Raw genomic sequence first — 24739 nt, 5'->3', positions numbered from 1 at the left:
GAACCGCCGGGAATATTGGAACCGAAATTGAACCGTGGAGCCACGGTTACGGTTTCGGTTCGGAACCATTGACCCCGGTTCCGAAACCGTTGACCACAGTTCGGTTCGACGGTTTGATTCCCGGTTTCATTTTTTGGGCATCTCTATATGTACACTGTTACACAATTTTGTGATTATGTAACAATGTATTTTACATTGTACATACTACTTTTACAAGTATGTAATTGCGAAAAAGTTTGTGGTCAGTAAGCTCCAATTTCCACTGCCAGATTCCTCGAATAACCTCTGTAATCCACTCTCGAAAACTGCCAGTCAATCAACCTATATAATATTGATTGAGATCATACTTTAATTGTTATCGTACTGTCATCTAACAGATTTCTTAGGATTAATAATACCACCTCCCCCTTAGGATTAACTTAAACCTTTAAACCAAGATATTATGTATTTAGTCATGATAGCAAACACCAACTCAGTATTAATAATCTATCATTATCCACGTTAAATATACTGGTTACAAATTATCCTATATAATCCTTTACTGAAAATCAAACTAGCCCTGTTTATAAATTTATTCAACATAAGCGTATCACAAATAGTTGGTTATGATACTGAAACTTTATTATATACTTAATTTTTCAGAATCATAGTCTTCATAATTTTTTTAACCGAATGTAAGATTTATCATTGGGTTTCAGAACTTATGCTAGTGTGTAATTTCTTTATGTTTTAAAAATTTATATCTTGAGGAATCTGACGGGACCCACAGAAGATACTGTGGCAATGGCATTGTCCCAAATTACAAGAGAACACGTAGAGAGAGAAAAAGATGCTCCGTTTCCATATTCTCATATTCATCACAAACTGAACAAACAAACAACAGCCTTTTAAAATATCAGCCGTTAGTTTCCATCGTTTTGTGGAATCTCGCTCAAATTGAATTTACTTTTTTATCCGTAAAAATACTGGACTGGATGATTTATTTATGCAAAAAAAATAAAAAAAATAGTGTACGTCGCCAACAGGTAAAAGGTTAATGTTTAAAGACAAAAATTTTAATTCGAGTCTCTCATGACGTTACTTTTAAATTTTTTTATTTAATATTATTAATTTATATATAAAAAAGAGTAAATATCTTTTGGCAATATGCCGTTCATCAGGTATTAGCCAGTACTAGCCGTAACCCGTAAGTCTAAATCGATTTCATTAACAATCACAATCACAATCACAATCAACTTCAATTTATTTAATTAACGTATTAAAGAAAACGTTTATATTTTGAATGTCTTAAAAATGATGACATCTCTGGAATTGATAACATTTTTGCAATTTCTAATTTGACTTGTAGGCTGGAGGCTATTTAGGTAGCATTCTTATTCTCATCTCCGTGCTTTAAATACTTGTGGTGTGCGTGTCAATACATAAATTAAAATACTGTATTTCTTTTACACCGGCTCGTTTGTATATACACAAAGAAATTTGAAATGTAGTCATAAATTAGCTAGCCATTTTTTTCGTATTTTTTATTTTTTTAAATATTACTCCACCCGTCCACGAAAGAACTTTCTATCTTTCCTTTTTAGGACGTCCACAAAAGAACTTCCTCTCTATTTTTGGACTATACCCCACCACTTATAATCCTCATACTTTTCACTTTTCACAACTCTCAATATTAATTATAACACTTTTTCATCACTTCCAATACACTCAACTACCTTTTATCCACTCTCAATATACTCAACAATATTTTTTCTTAAAACTCGTGTCACTCCCTCCTAGGAAGTTCTTTCATGGACGAATGGAGTATTTTATAGGCGTTTTTTCTAGCTCCATCAAGCTATATTTATGCCCTACCTACTGCATATAGTTATTTTAATGGGAATTTTAAAACATTACAATTTTTTCATTTTTGAAAAACTTATTTTTCTTTTGCGTCAACCTGGCATTATGATTATAATTTCTAAATACAATTCTATTAATGAAATAAAGTAAAAGCTATAGTATATGTAGTCCTATCAGTCGGATTTCCCAAGATTTGGATGATAATAATTGCGTGTCGTTTGTAGAGAATCGCCACTAAGAGCATCCACAATGCTTGCACCCATATTGCACTCACTCCCACAATGGTATTGCACCCACTTGGGTGCAATAGATTTTATTTTATTTTTGAATTAGTTTTATTCTAGTTTCCATTTTACAATAATTAAGAAATTAAAATTTCATTGAATTAAAATTCAAATCCTACATTGTTAGAAATAAAAGAAATACAAGAAATTAAAATCCTAAATTACTTAAATTAAAACAAATATAAAATAAAAAATCCTAAAAATCTACGGGATGTTGTGTCGTTTTTTTATCTCCGCCACCTTGCACATGTGAAACGCCAATTCGTCGGGATTCATTTGAGAGGTGTTCCGGCTCATCAACATGCTATCGGCGAGGTCACGTTGAACTTGGGAGAACGTTTCCATTGCATTCACCATATTCGCCATGTACCCGAGAGCTTTTTGGTTATCCTCCGACGTCTCTTCGGCCTTTTTCTTGCCTTTCCGCTTGTCTCTCTTGGCCGCCTTTTGGCCTTGGGGCCGGGTGGAGATACTCGCGTCACTAGAAGTCGTTGTGGGAAGACCGTCGGACCCCTTTGATCGTTTGTCCGAATGGACATCGGAGTGAACATCCTCGCCGAGACTTGCAAATTTCTTGGACTCGCGCAAGATCTTCCATGCATGCGGATACCGGAACGGAACTTTGTACTCGGCTAGCCACATTGCCTCTGCTTGCTCCAGGATTTGAATATCACTCATGCCTGATTTCCATTGATCGTGGCATTTTTTGTGCATGGCCTCAAACCTCTTCGCATCCTTCGACACCCGTTGAAAGTGAGATTTGATTTGCGTGACGTCGCGTGAAATAGATCCTTGGGGCCTTTTAGCGTTGTATTCGGTGCAGAGGGAGCCCCAAAACTTCGCCCCTTTTTGGTCGACACCCACCACAGAGTCGTGGGTGTGCTCGCAATACAAACGGCAAATTAGCACCGTTTCTGGCGGATAATAGTTGTTACGTTTGGTGGCCGCCGGCATAGAAGCAATCTCCTCCACGTCGGGCTCGGGCTCGGCAACGGCGGCAAAGCGGGGGTTCAAATTGGTGGCCGCCGCTTGAAAGGCATTCGATTCTTGCGTGAACGGCGAGAATCCTTGCCTGGAAGCATTTGATTCGCCGGGGGATGGATTTTGAGGATGTTCACGCCAATAGTTGCTCCAATCGCCTTCCATTGCTATTTGTTGAAATAATTTAGAAGATGAGGAGAATGGATGAATGAGGAGAATGGATGAATGATAGAGGATGAAGAAGAGAATGAGGTTGTATATGTATATATAGAGGGGGTATAGAAATTAAAAAAAAAAAAAAAATCGGCAACGGGAAAAAAAAACGGTCAAAAACGGCTATTTTTAATTTTTCTTTTTTTTTTGGGCCGAAAAGGGGTGCGTGTTTACACGCCCCCTCCTTCGCTCCCACTATTCACGAGTGCGAAGCAACGCCCCCCCTCCTTCACACCCGGGTGCGGCAACGGTGGTGGGTGCGATAGGCCGGGTTCGATCCGGCCATCGCACCCACCGCTGCGGATGCTCTAAGTATATAGGATGAATGGATGATATTAAATTGACGTGTAGGGATTCAGATGTTGGGACAGTTGAATTAATTATCATATTAGTTTTCGATTTAGATTTTGATTTAAAAAATCTATGACATTTTTATCAAAGAATAAAATAGTATTTGCGGACATCCGCACCTCAAGTTTTCGTCATAAATTATTCAAGAAAGAAAGAAGGTGATTCTGACATTTATGAGTTGATAATACTATATTTAAGACATACAACCGATACTTCAAAATATTTATCGAGTTTTTTTTTTTTTGATAAAATTGCATAAATAAATAAATAAATTTAAAAATCGCAATAGAAGATTTGAATTCAAGACCTTAAACTTCCTATCGCTGATCCAATGCACACCCACAATTAATCAGAGTCTTTTTTTTTTTATCATGTATGTAAAGACTAAAGATACAAGGATATAAAAACGCATTCGTTTTTCCTTTCCAAATGATTATAGTAGCTTCATTATTTTTACCATGAATTTCAATCTCACTTTTTTTTTTGAGAAATCAATCTCGCGTTTCTTTTCACCGTTGTTGTGATATAAATTTTTGAAAAACAACTTTTATATTACTTCCTCCGTCCCAAAGTTTTGTATTCATATTTTCATTTTTGAATGTTCCATATTTTTGTATTTATTTTTATTTTTTAATAAAAATAGGTGGACTCTTATTTCAGTCATAATGCACTCAACCATTTTATTAAAGCATATGTCACTTTCAATTGAATATTAAAAGCTGGAACAGATGGACTAATAAATTATTATAAGAGGTCAGGTTTTATATTGTCATCCAAATGCAAATCTTCCTACTTTTCCTAAAAAAAAAAAAAAACTAAAATAGGTGAATTTTGTATTATTTCAGCGAAAATATAGATTCCGAAATAAATGGGCTGTTTAGAAGACGACATGAAACAATCTCCATCTCCAGCACCTCCACAGCTCCACTTGAATACAAACCTATTTCTTCTTCTTTCACGTGAAATACCAAAGCCCAAACCTCATTCTTCATGCCTCTTTCTCTTTTCTAATTCTCTCTATGTTTTGTCATCATTTTATTTTTGGAGTTTTCTTGCGTGGATGTTCATGCAGTATAAATTATTCACATACTTTAAAAGTGTATTCTATTTAATTGATAAATTTATTATAAAGAAATAAGGAACAAACAAAAATATATTCCTTTAAATGCTTTTTTTTCTCTCTCTCATTTATCACAAAATTGAATTTCACTATTTCTATTCCTTCTTTTCACTCCAACAAGAAATAATATTATCCTTCCATTTTTTGTGTGGTATATGATCCCTCTTTGACGTGTATACGATAAATGAAAAATGATGAAATCCTCTTTTATAGAAAAGGAAAGATGAGAATTAAAGGGAGAATTTTTTATTATCCTTTCTATTTTCATGATAAATTTATGAGCCAAAGAAAACACACCTTAATAAGATATTTATAGTTTGTACATTCACATTCTTTAATAAGATACTTGTAATGTTCTACTATGTGGAGACATCCACACATAAAAATTTGTGTTGTTTTTTTTATACGTAAATAAATTTCATTGCTTCAATAGAGTCTAAAAGATCGTACAAACTACAACTTGTAAGTTGGGAGAGAAAAACAACACGACTGAAATATAATCCTTTCATCCCAATTTAATAGGTCACGTTTTCTTAACGTCTCATTTCAATGGGCCACTTCCTAAAATAATTTTTTTTAAGTAAATAATATGAAAGGTTAATACAGAGTACTCCCTAGCCTCCATCCCACCAAAAGTGAGACGTATAAGTGAGCCGTTTCCTTTTTTGATAAAAATTAGGGAATTTAAGACTATTAATTAAACTAATTACACCCTTATTTTCTTAATCACCCTAATTAATACCCATTCTTTAAAATAACTGTCATAGTAAAAAAAACACATTAAGAAGGATAATAATATTTGCACTCTTAATTAAGTTTTTCTAATTTTAAGATATTATTTTCAATTTTCAAGTTTTCACTATTTTTTTAACTTTAAGATAAGAGTAAAAATCTAGTTTAATTTAATTTTAATTCTGGAATATGACATTTGCAAGAGGATTTTACAATCTGATCCTTATTTCAAGTGGGTGGGAGTATATAATTTATTTTAATAATGTTCACTTCAATAATTCTGTGCCGACAAATTTCTAAAACTAGATTAACAAAATCCGTGTGCGTCTAATAATAAACAAAAAACAAATAAAAAATAGAGAAATAATTAGTTCAAGTGTCAAAGTTGAGACAACAAAAACTTTTTTTTGTGATTATTTATCTTGAATTCAATCTCGTCTGCGTGCATATAGTTATCCCATTTTTTGTGTGGATAGTGGTATTATCTATGTGCCTTTAGTTTTTCTACTTTTGTATGGATAGTGGTTCCACCTACGTGCGAGTAGTTCGGATTTATTTATTTAATTATATAATAAATGCCTCTTGTAATTTAATAATAAGAAAAAGACAAATTTTATTTTGAGAAAATTATTATCCAATTAGATTTTCTGGATAGAAATCGTTCAAGAATCAAGACAAAATAAAATAAGGAAAATAGTTAATCGGTGGTGGCCGCCGAGAAACGTGGCAGCCAATAGGGACTGGAATCCATTCGCCGCATATTCAACGGCTCTGCTTCCTAACATTATTACCATTTCGAATATGTTGGGGCCCACTCAACCCAATTAAGATTCTTTGGGTCCGTTTGATTTGTAGTTTAGGATTGATTAGGATTAAAATTATCTTGAAAAATTAGTGTGGATTAGTGTGGATTTATACTATTTCATGGGTGTTTGATATCATGGCTACTTAATCCTATATTGTGTTTGATATCCATAGGATTATGTTGGATTATATTATCTAATACCAAAACTATCCTCATATAATTTTAAAAATAACATGTGTGTCCACCATTACTTGGGCATTTGCATCGATATGCGTGAGGAAGGGTAGCAAAACTTTTATCCAACTTCGCAGGATTAAAGTTATCCGAGGGGGGGTGGGCGGATTATTAGTATGGGTTATTCCCACAAAATAGCATGGAGAAGTGGGATTAAGTAGGAGTTGACCATATTAACTGCACATGATATCAAACATCACACTAATCTGTATTAATTTAATTTATCCTACCTATAAACCCATATCAAACATGCCCTTTAATTCGAATAGATATATGTCCCAGTATAATTAAATAAACGAATTTAATTATAGAATGTGGATTAAGATTCTTTAATTTGAATAGATGTATTTCTCAGTATACTTAAATAAACGAACTTAATTATAGAGTGTGGATGGAAATTGTGTCTGAGTATATTGCACTGACTCTGAGTATAATACTTTGTTAATTATATTGCTAATCAATCAAAATTTTGACTATTCTTATTCAGATAGACTACTTGGTGACTTGGACGTTTTATCTTGTTTAATTTAATATATTGGTTAATGATCAATTTGGACAATTAATTATTGTATAATTTACATTTTTCATTACATTATTAATTATATATAGTATAATGAATTTTTACAAGTACAGTAAGGCATCTTTAATGATAATTGTTGATCTTACGGTGATAAAAGAATCAAATTGAATTTTACATACTATGTAAGATTTTTTTTTTCTTATATATATATATATATATAGGGTCTATGAAAGTTAGAAACATTGAACATGTCAATAATTTCTTATGAACATAACAATAATTTTATTGAACGTTTGGGGACGTTTGAGGATCGAATCCTGGAGTACATCTTTTCAACAAATACGTCCGTTCATAAAAAATTACTGACATATTCATCAGAATTATTGATATGTTCATCAAAATCTGAACACGAGATTTATTCTTAATTCTATATATGTAAATATATATATATATATATATATATATATATATATATATGGAGAAGATCCATAGAGAATGATAAATATTTTGAGAATAGAGAATGCGTGAAAAAATAACGAATAAGTTTATAATTTCGATGAATAAATCAATGTAGCGTATGAATAAGATTTTGGCCCGAGTTCGAATCCTGATAGGAGCGAGATTTTCACTATATTTACTGAATTCATCTGTTCATTAATTATGTTGATTTGTTCGTAAAATTTATAGATTTATTCGTTATTCTCCATTCTCTCGAAAAATATAATTCTCTATGGATCCCCTCCTATATATATAGGGGAGCGCTCAAATGAGACTCCCTATTTTTAGTGAGATCTTAGACATGATCTCGTGCGTTTATATTATCAATCATGTGACTGATATTGTATCTAGAGGGCGAATATTTTTTCTCAGGGTTCGAATCTTGGAGGGACCGAAATATTTTAAATTTCATTATTCATTAACATATACTGCATTGTTCATCAGTATATATGTCTTATTCATTGTACTTAGTGTCTCACGAAAAATAAGGGATCTCACTGAAGTGCACCCCTATATATATATATATGGTGCGGTTATAGTGAGAACCACAATTATCGTGAGAACATAAGAACCAATAAAATTACTGCATCTGCTATACAAATTAATGCATCCGCTATTAAATTTAATGCATCCAAAAAAAAAATATTGTTTTTGCTCCCTTCAGGATTCGAACCCAGCATCTGCATCCATCCACCAAGATGATGCATCCATCGTAGATCTTGATGATCGAATGACTTAAAATGGTTCTCTGTTCTTATTTTATTAGTGGTTCTTATTTGAACCTCTCCCTATATATATATATATATATATATATATATATATATATATATATATATATATATAGGGGAAGGCTAAAATAAGAACGCTTATTAAAATATAAAATACGAACCATTTTCAGCCCTTAGATCATCAATATCTACGGTTAATTCATCACACTGTTGGATGAATTCATGATCCTGAGTTTGAATCCCAAAGGTAGCAAAAAATTTATTTTTGCAATTCATGCCTTTATACAGTAAATTCGTACGTGTTATACATAAAATTCATACATTTTTGCTGGTTCGTAATTCTTAAAATTAGGGTGGCATATACTAATGCTAACATATTATTTTCAAATGAGAGACAAAATATCTAAAATCATTGATTGGATGTTGGCAATAATGTTCCTTACATTCACAAAAAAAATTATCATATTATGGACTACACATGTTTTAATGAAATATGTGTAAAATTATCAATGGAGTAAATGTCTCATTTCAAATGTGAGTGAAATTGTGTGTCAAATCCACTATTCTAAATGAAATGGACAAAATTTTTCATAAACAAATAATAATAATAATAATAATAATAATAATAATAATAATAATAATAATAATAATAATAATAATAATAATAATAATAATAATAATAAAATTGTGATAAATTTCTTGTGAAACTCCGAATGGCAATTAATTCCCAATGCAGAATTACAAAAGACTAGTAGTATGACGGAATGGGAGAAAGTATGAAATGATCATTTTTTTTTTGACTCAAAGAAGAAGCATATTATTAGGAGTTATCCTCGGAGAGAACATCGCTGAGCTACTTTTTATTTTGTCACTTGGTATTTTTGATTGTAAGGATTTGTTATTCAGATTAAATTATACAATCATTTCTTTTTCAAATCAATTCAAATATCATTGAAAAACATACATTCTAACCTACTTTTGTATTTAAATACTTGAACTATATCACACTTGTAACAAAAATGTCTATAAATTCCCAAGACCTGAGGTCTTAGGTTCGAATCCTCTGTTGCGCAATTTTTATTTATTTATTTATTTATGTAATTTATAAAAAATTGTCTATAAATTCAAATTTTGACTACATAAGCAATGCTCAAAACTAAATATAAATTAGGTATTTCATTGAAATTTATTATTAAATCGAGATATTTTTAATTAAAAGGTCTACAACGAAAAATTGCTAAGAAAGTGTGTTTATTGAGGAGGTGGCTAAAAAATTACTCCAAACTCAAGGAACCCAAACCGGAGAAAAAGAGAGAAGGGGAAATAAATCGGGGCCGGAGAAAAGAGAGATGGGGGGTGAGGTTGAGGGGCGAGAGGCGGCGGGGCGAGGAGGCGGCTGGCGCTGCTGTCGTCCGCCTGAGAAGAAGAGAGACGGGGGCGCCGGGCTATGTTGGGGGAGCGGCTGTATGTTTTGTGTGTGTGTATTAATTTAAAAGAGAATTTAAATTTAATTAGAAATTTTAGTTAAATTTAATTAAGCATTAAATATTTCTATTTTAGGAAAGTGACCACTTTTTAGTTGGACAAACTAAAATGGAAATATGGCCACTTTTATTGGTACGGGGGAGTATTTCCTTATCTAGGATGAGTATTATAATCGTCTTCCAAGAAAATCATAAGTGATTCAATTTCATTCATTTAAGTATTGAATAGCAAATTGAAATAGACAAAAGTTGAATCCAAGTTGGTGTTGATGTCATGTTAAAACTTTTGAAATAAAATTGTAAAAACTCGTGTCCATTATCGCAAGCACATACTAAAGGAATCCATAAGCGTGAGCGTGAACAACAAAACATAGCCATCATTAGCTCTCTTGGGTTGGACGTGCCCATCAATGCGCTGTTTGCCACATGAAACTACAACATTTTAGTGATGTTATACACCTCCATTTCTATCCACATTTTGGTTGGCAAATATCCTAGAATCTTCTATCGTCAAATAATATTTAATCAAAGAACGTTTACTATTAAAAAGCAGCAAAGATTGATAAAAGTAAAAGAGGGAACTTATAAAAAAAAAATTAATTTTTAAAAGTGATATGTTTTTTAACCCCTCTTTAAAACTAACTTTTTTATATACTAAAATGAAATAAAAGATTAAAGTACTCTTTACGGTCCCCATCACTTTAATTTTCGCGTAACATTACACGTGTCCACGATGGTGGAGACGATCGTGGACACGATGGGCATGATCGTGTCCACGATAGGCACGATCGTGGGTGGACACCATTGTGCCCACGACCGTGTCCATCGTGGGAACAGGTCATGTTGCGCGAAAATTAAAGTGGTGGAAACCGTAAATGATATTTTAGTCTTTTAATTCATTTTGATATACAAAAGAGTTAGTTTTAAAGAGGGGCTAAAAATATATATCATTTTTAAAAATTGGTATTTAAAATCTTGAACCCCTAAAAGTAACACTGTATCAATTAATTTATGGGTTAATTCGCTCTAAATCCTTAAACTATAGTCATTTTGCGTTTTTTCCCTCAATCTTTGAACTTCCCACAAAAAACATCAAACTTTCAATTTTTCCTAATTTTCCCATGACGAGTTTTCCGGCTAAATCCAGAGTAGGAATTTTCCTATGTGGCGTTATTCATGCCAAATCACTCTATACGTGGCAAATCACACCCACCCTTCCCCTCATACGTCACTCTCCCCCTCCCACGTCACTCTCTCTCTCTCTTCCCCCTTCCCCCTCTCCCCCGTCTGGCTCTACCCCTCTCTCTCACCGCCACAACCGCCCAGATTCTCGGGACGGTGGATTCCAGGAGACGGCACAAGCCGAAGAGCAGCGTCAACTCCGCCGGTATCTCAGAGGCGGCGAGCGAGCTCAGGCGGCGCTAGCTTGAGGGCCGAGTCGACTCTTCCCCTTCCCCCATCCCCCACCGCTGCCACTTCCCCCCCCCCCCCCCTCCCTCTCTCTCTCTCTCTCCTCCACTCGATTCCCGGCGCCGATTGAAAGCCCAGGTTTGAAAGCCCACTTCTCCCCCCCTCCTCCCTCTCTCCTCCACTCAGATACCAAATTTGAAGAACAGATCTACACATGCCCAAATGGAAACACTATTTTCTTTGGTCTTTGTGAACCTATGAATACTTTCAATAACCATAGTTTTAGAGGCGGATTGTCCGTCGGGCATCGTTTACGGCCGGTGCATATTCGTCAACCAGTTCCAAAATGTGGAGAATCTTTCTAAAGAATTGGATTCTGAAATTCTCAGTCTTCACACAGAGTTGTTGAGAAAGGATGATATTCTCTAGGGGCTGTTGTTTGATATGGCTTTGCTGCAGGAATCTGCATCTAACAGTAAAGATGAGAAAGACGATAAAGATGATCTGCTTGCTTCTTTGAGGGCATTGGAAAAAGATCTTGAATTAAAGTCGCTTGAACTGGAAGAAGCTGCTGCGGAGCTAGCCAAAATATCTGCTCGTGAATTGTATCTCAGAAATGAAAATCAGAGAATAAATTCACTATCCCAAGAAAACGCTGAGCTCTTATCTATTTCTCAAGATGCCTATGATGCAAGAAATTCCATGGAGAAGGAATTGGTGGAAGCAAGGATCAAAATTGAGAACTTAGAGTTGGCAGTTGCTGAGATGGATATGGCTCTTGTCAATCTGAATAAAACTACTGAGTCATTGAAGAGCAACTTGGAAGGCGATATATTGCTATCTTGGGCAGACCATTTTCACGCTCATAAACCACAAGATGATCAGTAAATAGTTGCATGTCCTGAATATTTACACAGGTACAAGTACAAAAATGTCAGCTTAATTCATCATTAGATGTCAACTGAAAAGAAAAAAGCAGCTTGGATGATCTCTGTCCACAAATTTAGCGTTGAACACGGAAGAGTTTCACTTTAGTCTTTCAAGCTAAACTGATAAGTTATGAATATCAGTCCTGAATAGCCATGGATTTGCAGACCTTAGTTAAGGAAATTCTTATTAAAGTTAATAACATGTAAGTTTATCCAAAGCTAGGACATAAGTGTACCAGGAACACATGAAAATAGTTAAATATTAGTTCAATATCATAACAATTTGGCTCACGCCGAAGTACCTCTCTACCATTATGTACAACTATAGAACTTCCTACCAAATTACTCCTCTTCACGACAAAAAAATTCTTAACACTGCATCATGTTATCAGACAGGAGGATCAAATATGGCACCCAAATCTAAAACATAGGTTTGAACAAACACAAGTCGACACAAAAAATCCACCTCGTTATAGGATATTATGTGTACCTTCATCATTGCTATGATCTGAAGTGTTTCCATCAGTATCTGAATCGCTACTAAAACTTACGTTGTTGAGCCCTGACCTCCCATCTAGAGACTCAACATTTGCTTCAAGAGAATCTCTCAGATCTGCAAGCACAAAGGGTTCGGTTAGTTTCCAAAATTCAGCGGCATCAGTTCCAAGAAAACCCATCCAGAAAACTCTCCCTCTTCTTTTGACACGGCAATTCAATGACTTTGCCTTGATTGTTTTGGCAATCCTCGTAACATCCTCTTTATCGAACTTCAGCTTCAACAAAATATCACCGGATGAAGTCTTGTAGCCCCCATACATATACCAATATGCAAGAACACGAGGTGTTAGCCACCTGTGGATTAGCTTAGGAATCACAGGTAGGCCTTGAGGCCAGAACTGGTCGGCATACAACTGAAAACAAGAGTGGGGTATGGTTGTAAACTGACATGGAATATCACCATTATTGTCATCAATCTGCACTTTTTGAGCTAACCATTCATGAAATCGGTTGTGTATATGTCTTCTCAGAAAGTAATGGATCTTGTTGTCCTCCCTAAACACAAAATCAATCGCGTAACTCCTTTTCTCCTCATCCAATTTAAGCCTTAAACCACCCAACAGTAGACCTATCAGAATTTCTCTCTGCTCTTGGCTGAGCTTCAAGCTTGATGATCTTTTGGCTTCCTTCATACTAAATCTCTCGACGTATTCTAGCTTCTCCATCAAGGAAGATTCAATTTCATATTTCTTTTGACACATGAAATCATATATCTTTCTTGCCTTAGCATGATGCTCATAGGTTAGATAGCCCCTCAAGATGTTGTTGCATGATTTAGCATCCACACCAATTGCCTCATCAGCATGCATTTGGCTGAAGATCTGTTCTGCCTTATCAAGACTGCCAGTTTGCACCAAAGAATCCAAGTACAGATTATAAACAGTCTGATTGGGATGACATTCTTCCAGGCACCGGAAGAAAGTGGATTCCACTTTATCGTGCAAGCTTAAATTGGAATACATAGTCATCATATCTATAAAAGACCGCGTCAAGGATTTTATGTCACTATTTATGAACTCTACCATAAGTGACTCTGCAAGCTCTATCTCTTGAGCTTTACACAATATCTCAATGATTTTGTAGTATGACACAACATTTGGTGAACACAGTTCCTGCATAACCCTGAATATTTTAAGGGATCCAATCGGTTTCCCGACCCTTGAATAGACCTCCATTAGATACACAAATGCTTGAGGTGGAGGTTTACTATGGGAAGAAAGAATATTTGTCCAAATACTTTCAGCTGCTGCAAGATCACCATGCTTAGCACAAGCTCGTAACACTGACACGAGCACTTCTGTACTCTCTTCAATACCCGCTGATTTCATCTCCTTTCTTAATGACACAATTCTTTCTTTATCTATTACGTCTTGATAACTATGGAGCCAGATAAGCCCACCATAAATATCATTATGTACTTTTAATCCAGACATTGTCAGATTGTGAAAAATAAACTCCGCTTGTTTAAGATGATGTTTACAAGAGCCTCCAGCTTTGCTCACAAGAGCTCTAAATAGAGAGTTGTGCAAGCTTAGTCGAGGCTTGTAATTTCCCAAGTGAATCATTTGATTGTAAATGCTACATGCTTCCTCTAGACAACTTGGACCAGATGAACTAAGGTAGGCAACAATCAGAATATGAAATGTGGATTCATTAGGAACTAGACCTTGGTTAATTATATCGTTATACAGTTCACGACATTTCAAGTATTTTCGCTCCTTTCCCATGTAATCAGCTAATTTGGTTACAAGGGCAAAATCAAATTGAAACCAATGCTGCTGCATCGTCCATTTGTACACCTAAACCATGAGAATCACACACTGTCAGCGAGAATCACACATAATCTAGGACTTCCCTACACTATAGACCCTCTCTACGAGCAAGAATTACTACTCTGCATATCACGCTTTAAACGAGAAGATCGTCAAACATGTAAAATGTACCAACAAAAAGGTGAATTAGATACAGGCAGCATGCATACATAAGATAATGCAGATAACAAAAGGAATCACATCAATTCAGCATTTTCTAAACTTCAATTAGTGATATTTGATCCATATCAATAACTTAAGTTAGTCCACAGCTACTAGGAGCAAATTATACATTAAACCTCTGTTATAAACCAGCTGCAACAATTACATGGACATTCGAACATAACTATTACCAGTTTTCATCAGTGTGTAAGCTTCAAAGAGTCTAAGCAAAGATAGGAAACTAATCATCACAAATTAATCAAACCAATTAAAATTTTCAATTGATAAGGGCGTAGATAAATTTACCCTGAATGCTGACTCGTTTTCACGTATACGCATGCAGTGGACGGCAATATAAGTGCAATCGTCCTGCCTAATCCACTTCCTCTGCGCATTGAGCACCCGAATGAACGTAGGCAACCTATGCGCCGGAAGCTCCTTGCACAGCCACGCCAATCGCGACCTCCGCCACTGCTCCGGCAGCTCCTCCAGCTCCTTTACCTCCACAACCGGAGACCGAAACCGCTTCAACTCAGCCAACTCAAACGAGCCATCGATATCGAAACTTTCCTCCCGTTTCTCTCCATAAAAGTGGTAATCATCTCCTTTTCCCTCTTCCGAGATGTCATAATCATTTGCTTTTTCCTCTTCTGAGATGCCGGATACTGTAGCTCCGGCGGATACGGATGAGGAGACGATAATTGGAAGGGGGAATCGCCGGTAGGGTTTCGAGGGGAGGGAGAGAGCGGGGAGGCGGTGGTGGTGGGAGAAGGATCTGAGGGTACGTGAAGGTGTAATTTGGTGAGTGATGCAATGGAAACTCAGAAGCATTGCTGGGGCGGAGTAAGGCAACAGCAACCGCTCGCCGGTGCGGGAAAGTGGTGGCTCCGACTGTGAAACTGTTATTCTTTCTGGTTGATATCGAATGGATAATACTACTCATTTTCCATTGATTAAATCATTTCTATTTATTTAATTAAGTTTCAGATTTCTTTCACATTTCATAAATTTCTTTTAATATTTTCAATCTTTTTCAAGGAAGGTCATATATGCTATTTTTAAAATTTTACTTTGAGTTTCAATTTACTGATTTATTTTGTTTGTTTTTTCACATTTTCTAAAAACTTTGTACACCTCTTTATTTTCTAGCATTTTTATTTGTTCATGTAACTTTAAAAAGATGCATTCTAGTTTCTAGAGCTTTCTTAAACTCTATAATTATATTTTTAAAAATTTATTAACAAAAATTGAACTTAAGACATTCACTTCATCAATATGTCATCACAATTTAATACGTGTCTCGGCTAAGCAGTAAGAAGTTAATGTCTAAAATTAAAAGTATTGAGTTCGAGTCTTCTATGATGCAATTTTTAAATTTTTTTATTTAATATTATTAATATATATATATATATATATATATATATTTTTTTTATCGGGGCAAAGTCAAGACTTTATATATATATATATAAAGTCTTCATAATTTAATGACAATGAGTGTTATTTATATTTAATTTTATTTTACTCACTTCATCAATAAGTTTTCACAACTCAGCATGTGTGTTGGCCAAATTGTAAGAAATTAATGTTTAAGGCCAAAAGTTTTTATATTTTATTTTATTTTATTCACTTCATCAATAAGTCTTCACAACTCAGTATGTGTATTGGTCAAAGGTCTTGAGTTTGAGTTCCATGAGACATGATATTTAAATTTTGTTTATTTAATATTATTAATTTATATAAAAAAGAAAGTCTTCACAACTTAATTACAATAAAAGTGTTATTTATATTTTGTTTTTGGATTACGATGCCTATAATCTATAATCATGCAATGTTGCATATAAAATATAAAACTAGCATATGCCCATTCGTGCGATGCACGACGGATATCGAAATTAAATGATAAATTTAAATAAATAAATAAATTTAAACAATAAAAAAATTAAATATAAACAAATACAAAATATATTTTAATAAAATATAATAGTTCACATCAATTACTTAATAAAATTCTGAATTTAAAAATACAAATATTCAATTTATACAAAGTGTAATGATAATTAAAGTTATTAAATAAATTTAAAAATTATTCGTTAATGAAAATTTGCGCTATGTATATATTATTCATCATAATAAATATTTTTATACATACGCAAATAAAAAGTTATAAATTTTTTAGTAAAGACAAAGAAAATAAAATATTTTAATATTTTCATAACTTATTCATTTTTTATGATTTTTATACTATATTAAATTTAAGATATATATTAATTATTTTTTCATGATCAAATTTGGTGACGTTTAGAAAATAATTACAATATAAAAAAGTAAAAATAAAATAGTGAAATTTTTGGTGGAAGAAGAGAGAGAAAAAGAGAGGGAAAAAACTCCTCTTTTATATATTATATAAATTTTAAATTATTAAACATATAATGCGCACTTTGAATAACGACTGAGTTTCCCTTATTATTAAAAAATCCTTAAAATTATAGGGCCATGCATATGTATTTATGCACTAAGGCCCCAATTTATTTGTCTTCTAACAATGTTTTTATCAACACATGTATAATATTTTATTATTATAATTTTAATTACTAGTTTGTTAAAACAAAAACAAAAGAAAATCAACCAAACGAAAGGGGTCTTTGAATATTTCCATGTTTAAATTGATGTCAAAATTACTAAAGATGTACCAGAGAGAGCTTGGTGTTAGGCCCAATCCCAGAGAACTCCCAACTCATCAAAGCCCAATAACGGCTTATTTCACTTCTCATTAAAAGGGGATTGATTCTATTGACAATCTATATAGTTTACACTTCACAATCCCATTCCCATATTTAATTTATACTACCATATTCACCAAGAGTATATAATAATTATTTAATTTAATGTTTACAAAAGAAACATTTGATTTAATGGATGAGTGGTTAAATAATTTATTCAATTTGAAGTGATAAATAATTACTCATTTGAGTAATTAGATGCAAACTAAGTGATCAATTACGAGTATAATCATGTAAACCAAGCACATGATTAAGATGAATTATTTTATCAATCATGTTTTATTACTCAAACCAAATGCTACTGAAAAATATACTCTCTCTGTCCCCAAAATAAGTTCATCTTTGGGGACGGCGCGAGTTTTAAGAAAAAGTGGTAAAATGTATTGATAGTGGAGAAAAATACGTTATAATTAGTATTGTGAGTGATGAAAATGTGAAAAAGTGTTATAATTGGTATTGAGAGTGGTGAAAAAGTGAAAAGTAAGAATAAATAAAGTATTATTAGTGGTGGGGTAGTTGTCCAAAAATGGAAACAAAGAAAGATGAACTTATTTGGGGGACGTCCCAAAAAGAAAAAATAAGAATTTATTTCAGGGATGGAGGGAGTAGTACTTTTCTTTTTTGAACATAATTTCACTTTCTCTTTTTAACTACAATCACTCATTTTTACATGATCTCACATTCAATTCAACCACAATCGTTTATTTATATTTAAAAAACATTTATTAAAACTTATATTGAACCAAAATAAATTAAATAATATATTGTCGATGGATGGAGATATTAGGTAACTATTTAATTTATGCTTTAAATTTTACCCTTACTAACACAACCACTAATTATACCATTCTTCGGTGGATTGTATTTTAAGTTACATAATTTTTTATCATAAAAAAATAGTTACTTAAGCATATAATAGTATCCGTGCACGTATCATGTAGAAATACTAATGGTCGATTGGAATTGGATTGCAATCAAACCGAACCAACGCGGTTCGTGAATACTACTAAGCTCAAATTTAATTTATTTATTATTAAAATAAGTCTCAATTATCAAATATGGGGTCGGATTTTAAAATACATAGCTCTCGAGCTCCTGGCTATAACTATATGATGTGCTGCTTGGTTATACTTGTATATATCCCTTCTATCGGAGTAACTCATAAGTAATTACCGTTAATGTTAAGCAGTTGCCATGTTAAAACGGATACGCATATTTAATGAATAAAATGATGTTAAAAATAGCAGTATCTATCCAAATTATAGTACTTTTTTTTTTTGGTTAATTACGCTATCCAACATATTATATGTAAGCATCTTTAATTGTATATTATATGGACTATTGCAACCAATATGGTCTTATAATCCATGTCATATATGTTACTTTTTCAGCAAAACATTAAGCTATACAAACAATAGATCTCTTCTACGACTAGGTCATGTTTTCATCAATAACGAGATTCATTGAATACAAATAATTAAAATCTATACGTAACCTAAAAAAATAACGATGCTATGCATACGCTAGCAGTGCAACAATAAACCCTCTTTTACTCCTTTTTTAATAAAAAGACAAAATCTTTCCTTAGTAATATTGGTTCTATTTCGCATGCGCATGCCGTAAAGCAGTTCTTGATTATATTTTTCATGCAGTAGGAGAGGTGATAACTAGTATGGTGGTTCATTTGTTAATAAATCAATTTTGTTATTATTTTTTAAGATGTAGTGATTAAAATGAGAACTTTTAGCTCTGATTTCTTGATATTGTAAATTTAAACGGGGAATAAAGAATTTCATGATCTTTCCCTATGAAATTTTTATATTTCCATTTTATATTTCCCAAGATATTTCACACTTGAAAACCGGTCTTTAATTTGTTCCAATGTTTTCTAAACTTTCTTGTAGCATTCTTTCGTTTGTATGTATTTTAGACTACTTGGTAATAACGTCTTCAAATAATTGTACATTTTTTTTAGTATTTAGCTTTCCGAAATAGATTTGGATTCAATTATATACCCTGTATGAGTGTATTCTATATTTGGTAATCTATTTTTGGTAAATTTTAGATACGTCCAAACAATTTTATGTTATTAACTTTTTAGATTTGAATTGGCACGACTGCAAATGCGTATGCAATTCAGACACACATATACGCAGATCTTATCCCGAAAAGAAGCAACACATTAACCATAAATTGTAACGAATTGAAAAAGGGTACCATTATATATTTATATGTATTTATTGGATCAAATTATATATATAAAAAATAAATAGAAACTAGAATTACCCATTCACAATAGATCTATGGACAGACTAAATTCTAATTCCTATAATTGAGATGATTCGTACATTGAAAAATCGAAAATCCTCTCTTCTTGTTGATCGATGGGCTCTTGTATCTTCTGTGCATAACATCTTTTGTTGGAGTTATGTTTTACTTCATCATATAATAATGCATGAGTTTCAAGTATGTATGAATAGATGTCGTTCTTTTTTCCTTTTTTTTTTTTTGGAGAAAAAGGACAATTAAGATCAATACTTAAAACTCTTTATTAATGTAGAATATCTTCACTATTTGAATATTATGGGTAACAAATACATGGATTATATCTGTAATTATGTTAATCCATAATAGAGCGCTTCAATTATTCAGTTTTATATGAGAGTTTATGATTCCGACGAGTTGGTTAAATAAAGCATTGTGTAATTAGGTTAGGGGCAACATCGGGTATCATTCATCACAGGTTATACTTATTCTCCATTCTTTAGTTTCACACGTAATTTCCATTTAGTCTGCCTTTACTTTGATGGATAAATTTATCCATGAAAAATGAAAGATTAGAAAAATTTATACTTTGAAATGTCTTCTTTCTTTTCCAACATTTGACACAAAAAAGATGATCATCATTTTTTCCTCCTCATTTTCACTTCAAGGATGGATAATGGTGAACATCTCTTTTGTGTCAAATGTTTTATGAGTGAATAATATTATCCATCCTTGAAGTGAAAATAAGGAAGGAAAAATGGTGAACATCTCTTTTGTGTCAAATGTTGAAAAAGAAAGGAAATATTTTAAGACATAAATTTTTGTTATTCATATTTTTTCATGGATAAAATTTATCTATCAAAGTAAACGCAGCCCTATTGGCACATTCAACTTTCTTTTACTCCATCTTTAAATTATACTTATTTAAGTAAGTTTAGTTTGACTTATTAACTAATTATAATATTGAATTTTACCCATCAAAAATATAAGTTTCAAAAATTTTATTTTGTTTTTATCAAACTAATACTACCCTAAATTTGAAAAAAAAAATTAACATTTGTATTTGATCAAAGTCTAGGTAGGTGAAAATTGTAGGCCCAAAATAGAAGCGAGCCCAGAACAGATCCATCTCGGCGCAACCAGCTCATCACACGTGTCGCCAATAAAAAATTCCCGGGGGCTAGTTCCGTCATTTCGACGCCAGCACCGCATAGCCTCTTTTTCTGAAAAAAGAAAAAAGAAAAGAATAATAAAATAATCCGAAAAATCTCTGGGCCTCACCCCTCTCTCTCTGCCGCTCTGGGGAAGTGGAAAGAAGAGAACCAACTGTCATTTTTGCACAAACTAAAAAGCAGTTTCACTTCACGAGCACTCTCTCTCTCTCTCTCTCTTATCTCTCTCTCTAGAGATAACGCACACACACACACACACTGATTCACGTATAAAGTAGTGGAGTAGTATATAAATAATAAGCTCTCTCAACTGATTCCACTTTATTTTAACGCCAATAAAGTGACGCACTACGATCATGGAAATCCGATACAAAAAAGGAGGAAACCTATGGTCAAATTATTGGTGGTGAGGTGTTGCGGGTAAGTGAGTTCTTCACGAGGGCATGCTGCAGACCTATCTCTATCTTTACTCACCTGAACTCCCTCGCCCTTCCGTGATTCATCTCGCGCCACGTCGGTTGCCCTTTTCTGTTTTGGGGAATTTTCCCGGCTTATTTTATTGGGTTTTCGAGGGACTTGATGGGAGCTGCTTGATTGCGGCGATCGTGCCTTCTGTTTCGGGCAATTAAGGGCGGGGGAAGATAATTTCGGGATGGATCGACCGCCGGTCACGGGTGGCGGGCCGCCGGGGATGGACATGCCGATCATGCATGATAGCGATAGGTATGAGCTGGTTAGGGATATCGGCTCGGGTAATTTCGGGGTGGCTCGGCTCATGAGAGATCGCCAGACGGGCGAGCTTGTTGCTGTTAAGTACATCGAGAGGGGCGAGAAGGTAACTTTTGGTTGCTCTTCTTCTTTGCTGCTGATGATCAATGGATTTATTTTGTAGCTGTAGCTGGGAGGAGGATTGAAGTGCTAAGGCACTGTTTATTTAGGTTTTGTGTTGTGTTGTTTGTTTAATCAATTTATACCGGAAATAATCGCAAAGATTGGTGTTCAGAAATGAGTATTGCAATGATTTTGATGGTAGTTTGTAAGTGAAGAGATAGGGCAATATGTTGGCCCCACTGTTGAAGCTTTTAGCCGACTGTATATAACTAACACTTTTGTGATTCTTGCTTTCATGTGGATAGATTGATGAAAATGTGCAGCGAGAAATTATCAACCATAGGTCTCTCAGACACCCCAATATCGTCAGATTTAAAGAGGTAAGTATCCATTTCTTTATTCCTGGTATGTTTTACGCTTTGATGATAACTCTCTGCTTATAATTTCTATTTCAGGTTATACTGACACCGACACATTTGGCAATTGTGATGGAATATGCATCTGGAGGAGAACTCTTTGAACGGATATGCAATGCAGGGAGATTCAGTGAGGATGAGGTGCCTTCTGATATACCGACGTATTGACATTTTCTTGATTTGGTTGGAAGTTAAAGTTTTAATATTTTGTTAACGGTACATCTCTTTTCGGTATATAGGCAAGGTTTTTCTTCCAGCAACTCATATCAGGTGTCAGCTACTGCCATGCTATGGTACTTGATCAATCTGTTTCTCTCTATCTCTTTGTGTGTGTGTTTTACCCTCCTAAACTTGAGAGCATATTTCTCAATAGTCTTACTTTTTTATGTATTTATGAAGCAAATTTGCCACCGTGATTTGAAGTTGGAGAATACGTTACTCGATGGAAGCCCAGCTCCTCGGCTGAAAATCTGTGATTTTGGGTACTCAAAGGTATATATCCACTACGTTGTTCCAGTTTTGGAGTTTTCATACTCTTTTTCTGCTGGTTTGCTCACTTTCATTAACTTATGGCCTTTTTTTGGTGGAACATTATATGTATTCATTATTTATATCTAATGAGACATTGCTCGGCTGTTTTAGTCGTCGGTGCTTCATTCACAGCCAAAGTCAACAGTTGGTACCCCTGCATATATTGCCCCAGAAGTGTTGCTTAAAAAGGAATACGACGGAAAGGTGAGTAGTTAGTTTGTTATGATCCCATCCGATTTATTTGACTGTTTTGCTATGCATTTTCTACGCAAGCTGAGCTCAAAGTTTCCCTTTTCCCATTATTTTATACCTTCAAACGAGTTTTATGTTCCCCAAAAGAGTCCAAAGGGTAGCAAAAGGGGAAAGCCAACCTAAACATTGTTGTTCCAAAATAGAGTTGACCAAGTGAAATAAAGAAATCAGTTAGGTAGTAAGTAGTTCCAGTAAAGATCTCAAGATGGGTCTAGAAAGATTCCCAAAGAGGAAATAAAATACATTATGCAATGACATGTTGCTCTAAGAGGAAGGTTGGGGTCAAATAATAGTAGCTGAGCTGAGTCATAAGTCAACCGACATTTGTGCAATTTCAATTGTTATTCCTAATATCTTGTCACACAGTTCAAAAGCAACTAACGAGATATTCTATGTGTTGTTTAATTTATATAGATCGCAGATGTCTGGTCTTGTGGAGTAACTCTATATGTCATGTTGGTTGGTGCATATCCATTCGAGGACCCCGAGGAACCCAAAAACTTCAGAAAGACTATACAGGTACCTGTTGACAATGGATCCTCCTAACTCCCTTTGTGATTCGTCGTTTCCTCATTGGGCGTTGGCATGTTTGGCAGCGGATCTTGAACGTTCAGTACTCCATCCCGGACTATGTTCATATATCTCCAGAATGCCGTCATCTGATCTCAAGGATCTTCGTGGCGGACCCTGCAAAGGTCAGTAGTCAATCAGCTTCGTGTTCATGTTTGTCGTGATTGGACATGATAAACATATGTTGTGTCGACAGAGGATTTCAATCCCGGAGATAAAGAACCACGAATGGTTTCTAAAGAACCTCCCGACGGATCTCATGGACAACAACATGGCAAACAATCAGTTTGAAGAACCAGAACAACCCATGCAGAGTGATAGTGAGATTATGCAGATAATAACCGAGGCTACCATCCCGCCTGCTGGAACCAACAGTCTGAACCAGTATCTCACGGGGAGCCTCGACATTGACGACGACATGGACGAGGATCTTGAAAGCGACCCGGACCTTGACATCGATAGCAGTGGAGAAATAGTCTATGCTATGTGACTTGTGTTACAAGAAGGATGCTCTGTTTCCAGCTCCATTGCTTTTAAGCCTGCAAGCAAAGAAAGTTTGTTATCTTCTCTACAAATAGCATAGCATTCTGTAGTTTGATGATTTCCAAATCAACTGTTTGTTTGCTGTGTTTCAATCTTACCACTGTCTTTACTGCTGGAATTTAGTATTTTTATAGAATTTATTGTTGTTGAATTCTTTACTTGAGCGTATTTCGGAATGATTGATTCTTTAGAAGTGCATTTAATTTATTTTTACCAAGCTCTAACTATACTTTTCAATGATATTAAACTAAATGCTCCAATCAACAAGGCTAACAATAACTAAAAAAATATTAAATCGAATATCTACACATTTAATTAGCATTTACCATTCAAAAGGCCCAACTATCCTCTCAATCTTAGCTGCTCTGATTTAAAATTTCTTCATAGATATTCTACTTAAATGATGAGTGAACTTGTAGAAACGCTAGACACTTTGAATACACACATACAGAAGGGGGTTATCTACCTGGCATTTAGTGAAGATCGAGATGATAAAGAAACATCTTTAAATGAAAAGGAACCAAATTTAAATTAGGGTTACTTTGAGCTTTCTATATTTAGCTTTTCAGTAGGAAATAAAACGGTAGAAAAAGCCCACTCGTCTCTTACTCTTTTCTTGCCATGGGGAATTCAAATACCACATTTTTATGCAGAATAATATAGGACAAGCAAGATCGTCAATTAATTTAGAATTAGAGATTCTGCTTTCAATTAAAG

General features: G+C 34.1%; 2 protein-coding genes across 3 annotated transcripts; one reads left to right on the top strand and one right to left on the bottom strand.

Moving 5' to 3' along the window:
* Positions 1-9991: 9991 nt before the first annotated feature.
* On the bottom strand, positions 9992-15615 carry LOC131004714 (pentatricopeptide repeat-containing protein OTP51, chloroplastic). 2 transcript variants are annotated; one of them, XM_057931442.1, is made up of 3 exons: positions 14969-15615; positions 12622-14488; positions 9992-10207 (listed from the first exon to the last, which is right to left on the bottom strand). In XM_057931442.1, exons 1-3 carry the CDS (start codon positions 15491-15493, stop codon positions 10200-10202), a joined length of 2400 nt encoding a protein of 799 aa, XP_057787425.1. In that variant the 5' UTR covers positions 15494-15615; the 3' UTR covers positions 9992-10199. The 2 variants fall into 2 exon arrangements, with proteins under 2 accessions (XP_057787425.1, XP_057787424.1); XM_057931441.1 differs by lacking the exon at positions 9992-10207 and adding an exon at positions 11622-12103.
* Positions 15616-20716: 5101 nt separating this feature from the next.
* On the top strand, positions 20717-24173 carry LOC131004713 (serine/threonine-protein kinase SRK2E). Its single transcript, XM_057931440.1, has 9 exons — positions 20717-21714; positions 22016-22090; positions 22166-22267; positions 22366-22419; positions 22526-22618; positions 22769-22861; positions 23324-23428; positions 23506-23604; positions 23676-24173. Exons 1-9 carry the CDS (start codon positions 21532-21534, stop codon positions 23967-23969), a joined length of 1098 nt encoding a protein of 365 aa, XP_057787423.1. The 5' UTR covers positions 20717-21531; the 3' UTR covers positions 23970-24173.
* Positions 24174-24739: the final 566 nt, after the last annotated feature.

The sequence above is a fragment of the Salvia miltiorrhiza genome, unplaced genomic scaffold (assembly GCF_028751815.1).
Source record: "Salvia miltiorrhiza cultivar Shanhuang (shh) unplaced genomic scaffold, IMPLAD_Smil_shh original_scaffold_455, whole genome shotgun sequence".
Lineage (NCBI taxonomy): Eukaryota > Viridiplantae > Streptophyta > Magnoliopsida > Lamiales > Lamiaceae > Salvia > Salvia miltiorrhiza.
The sequence above is the reverse complement of the archived record's forward strand: the minus strand, read 5'-3'. Positions and strand labels throughout refer to the sequence as shown.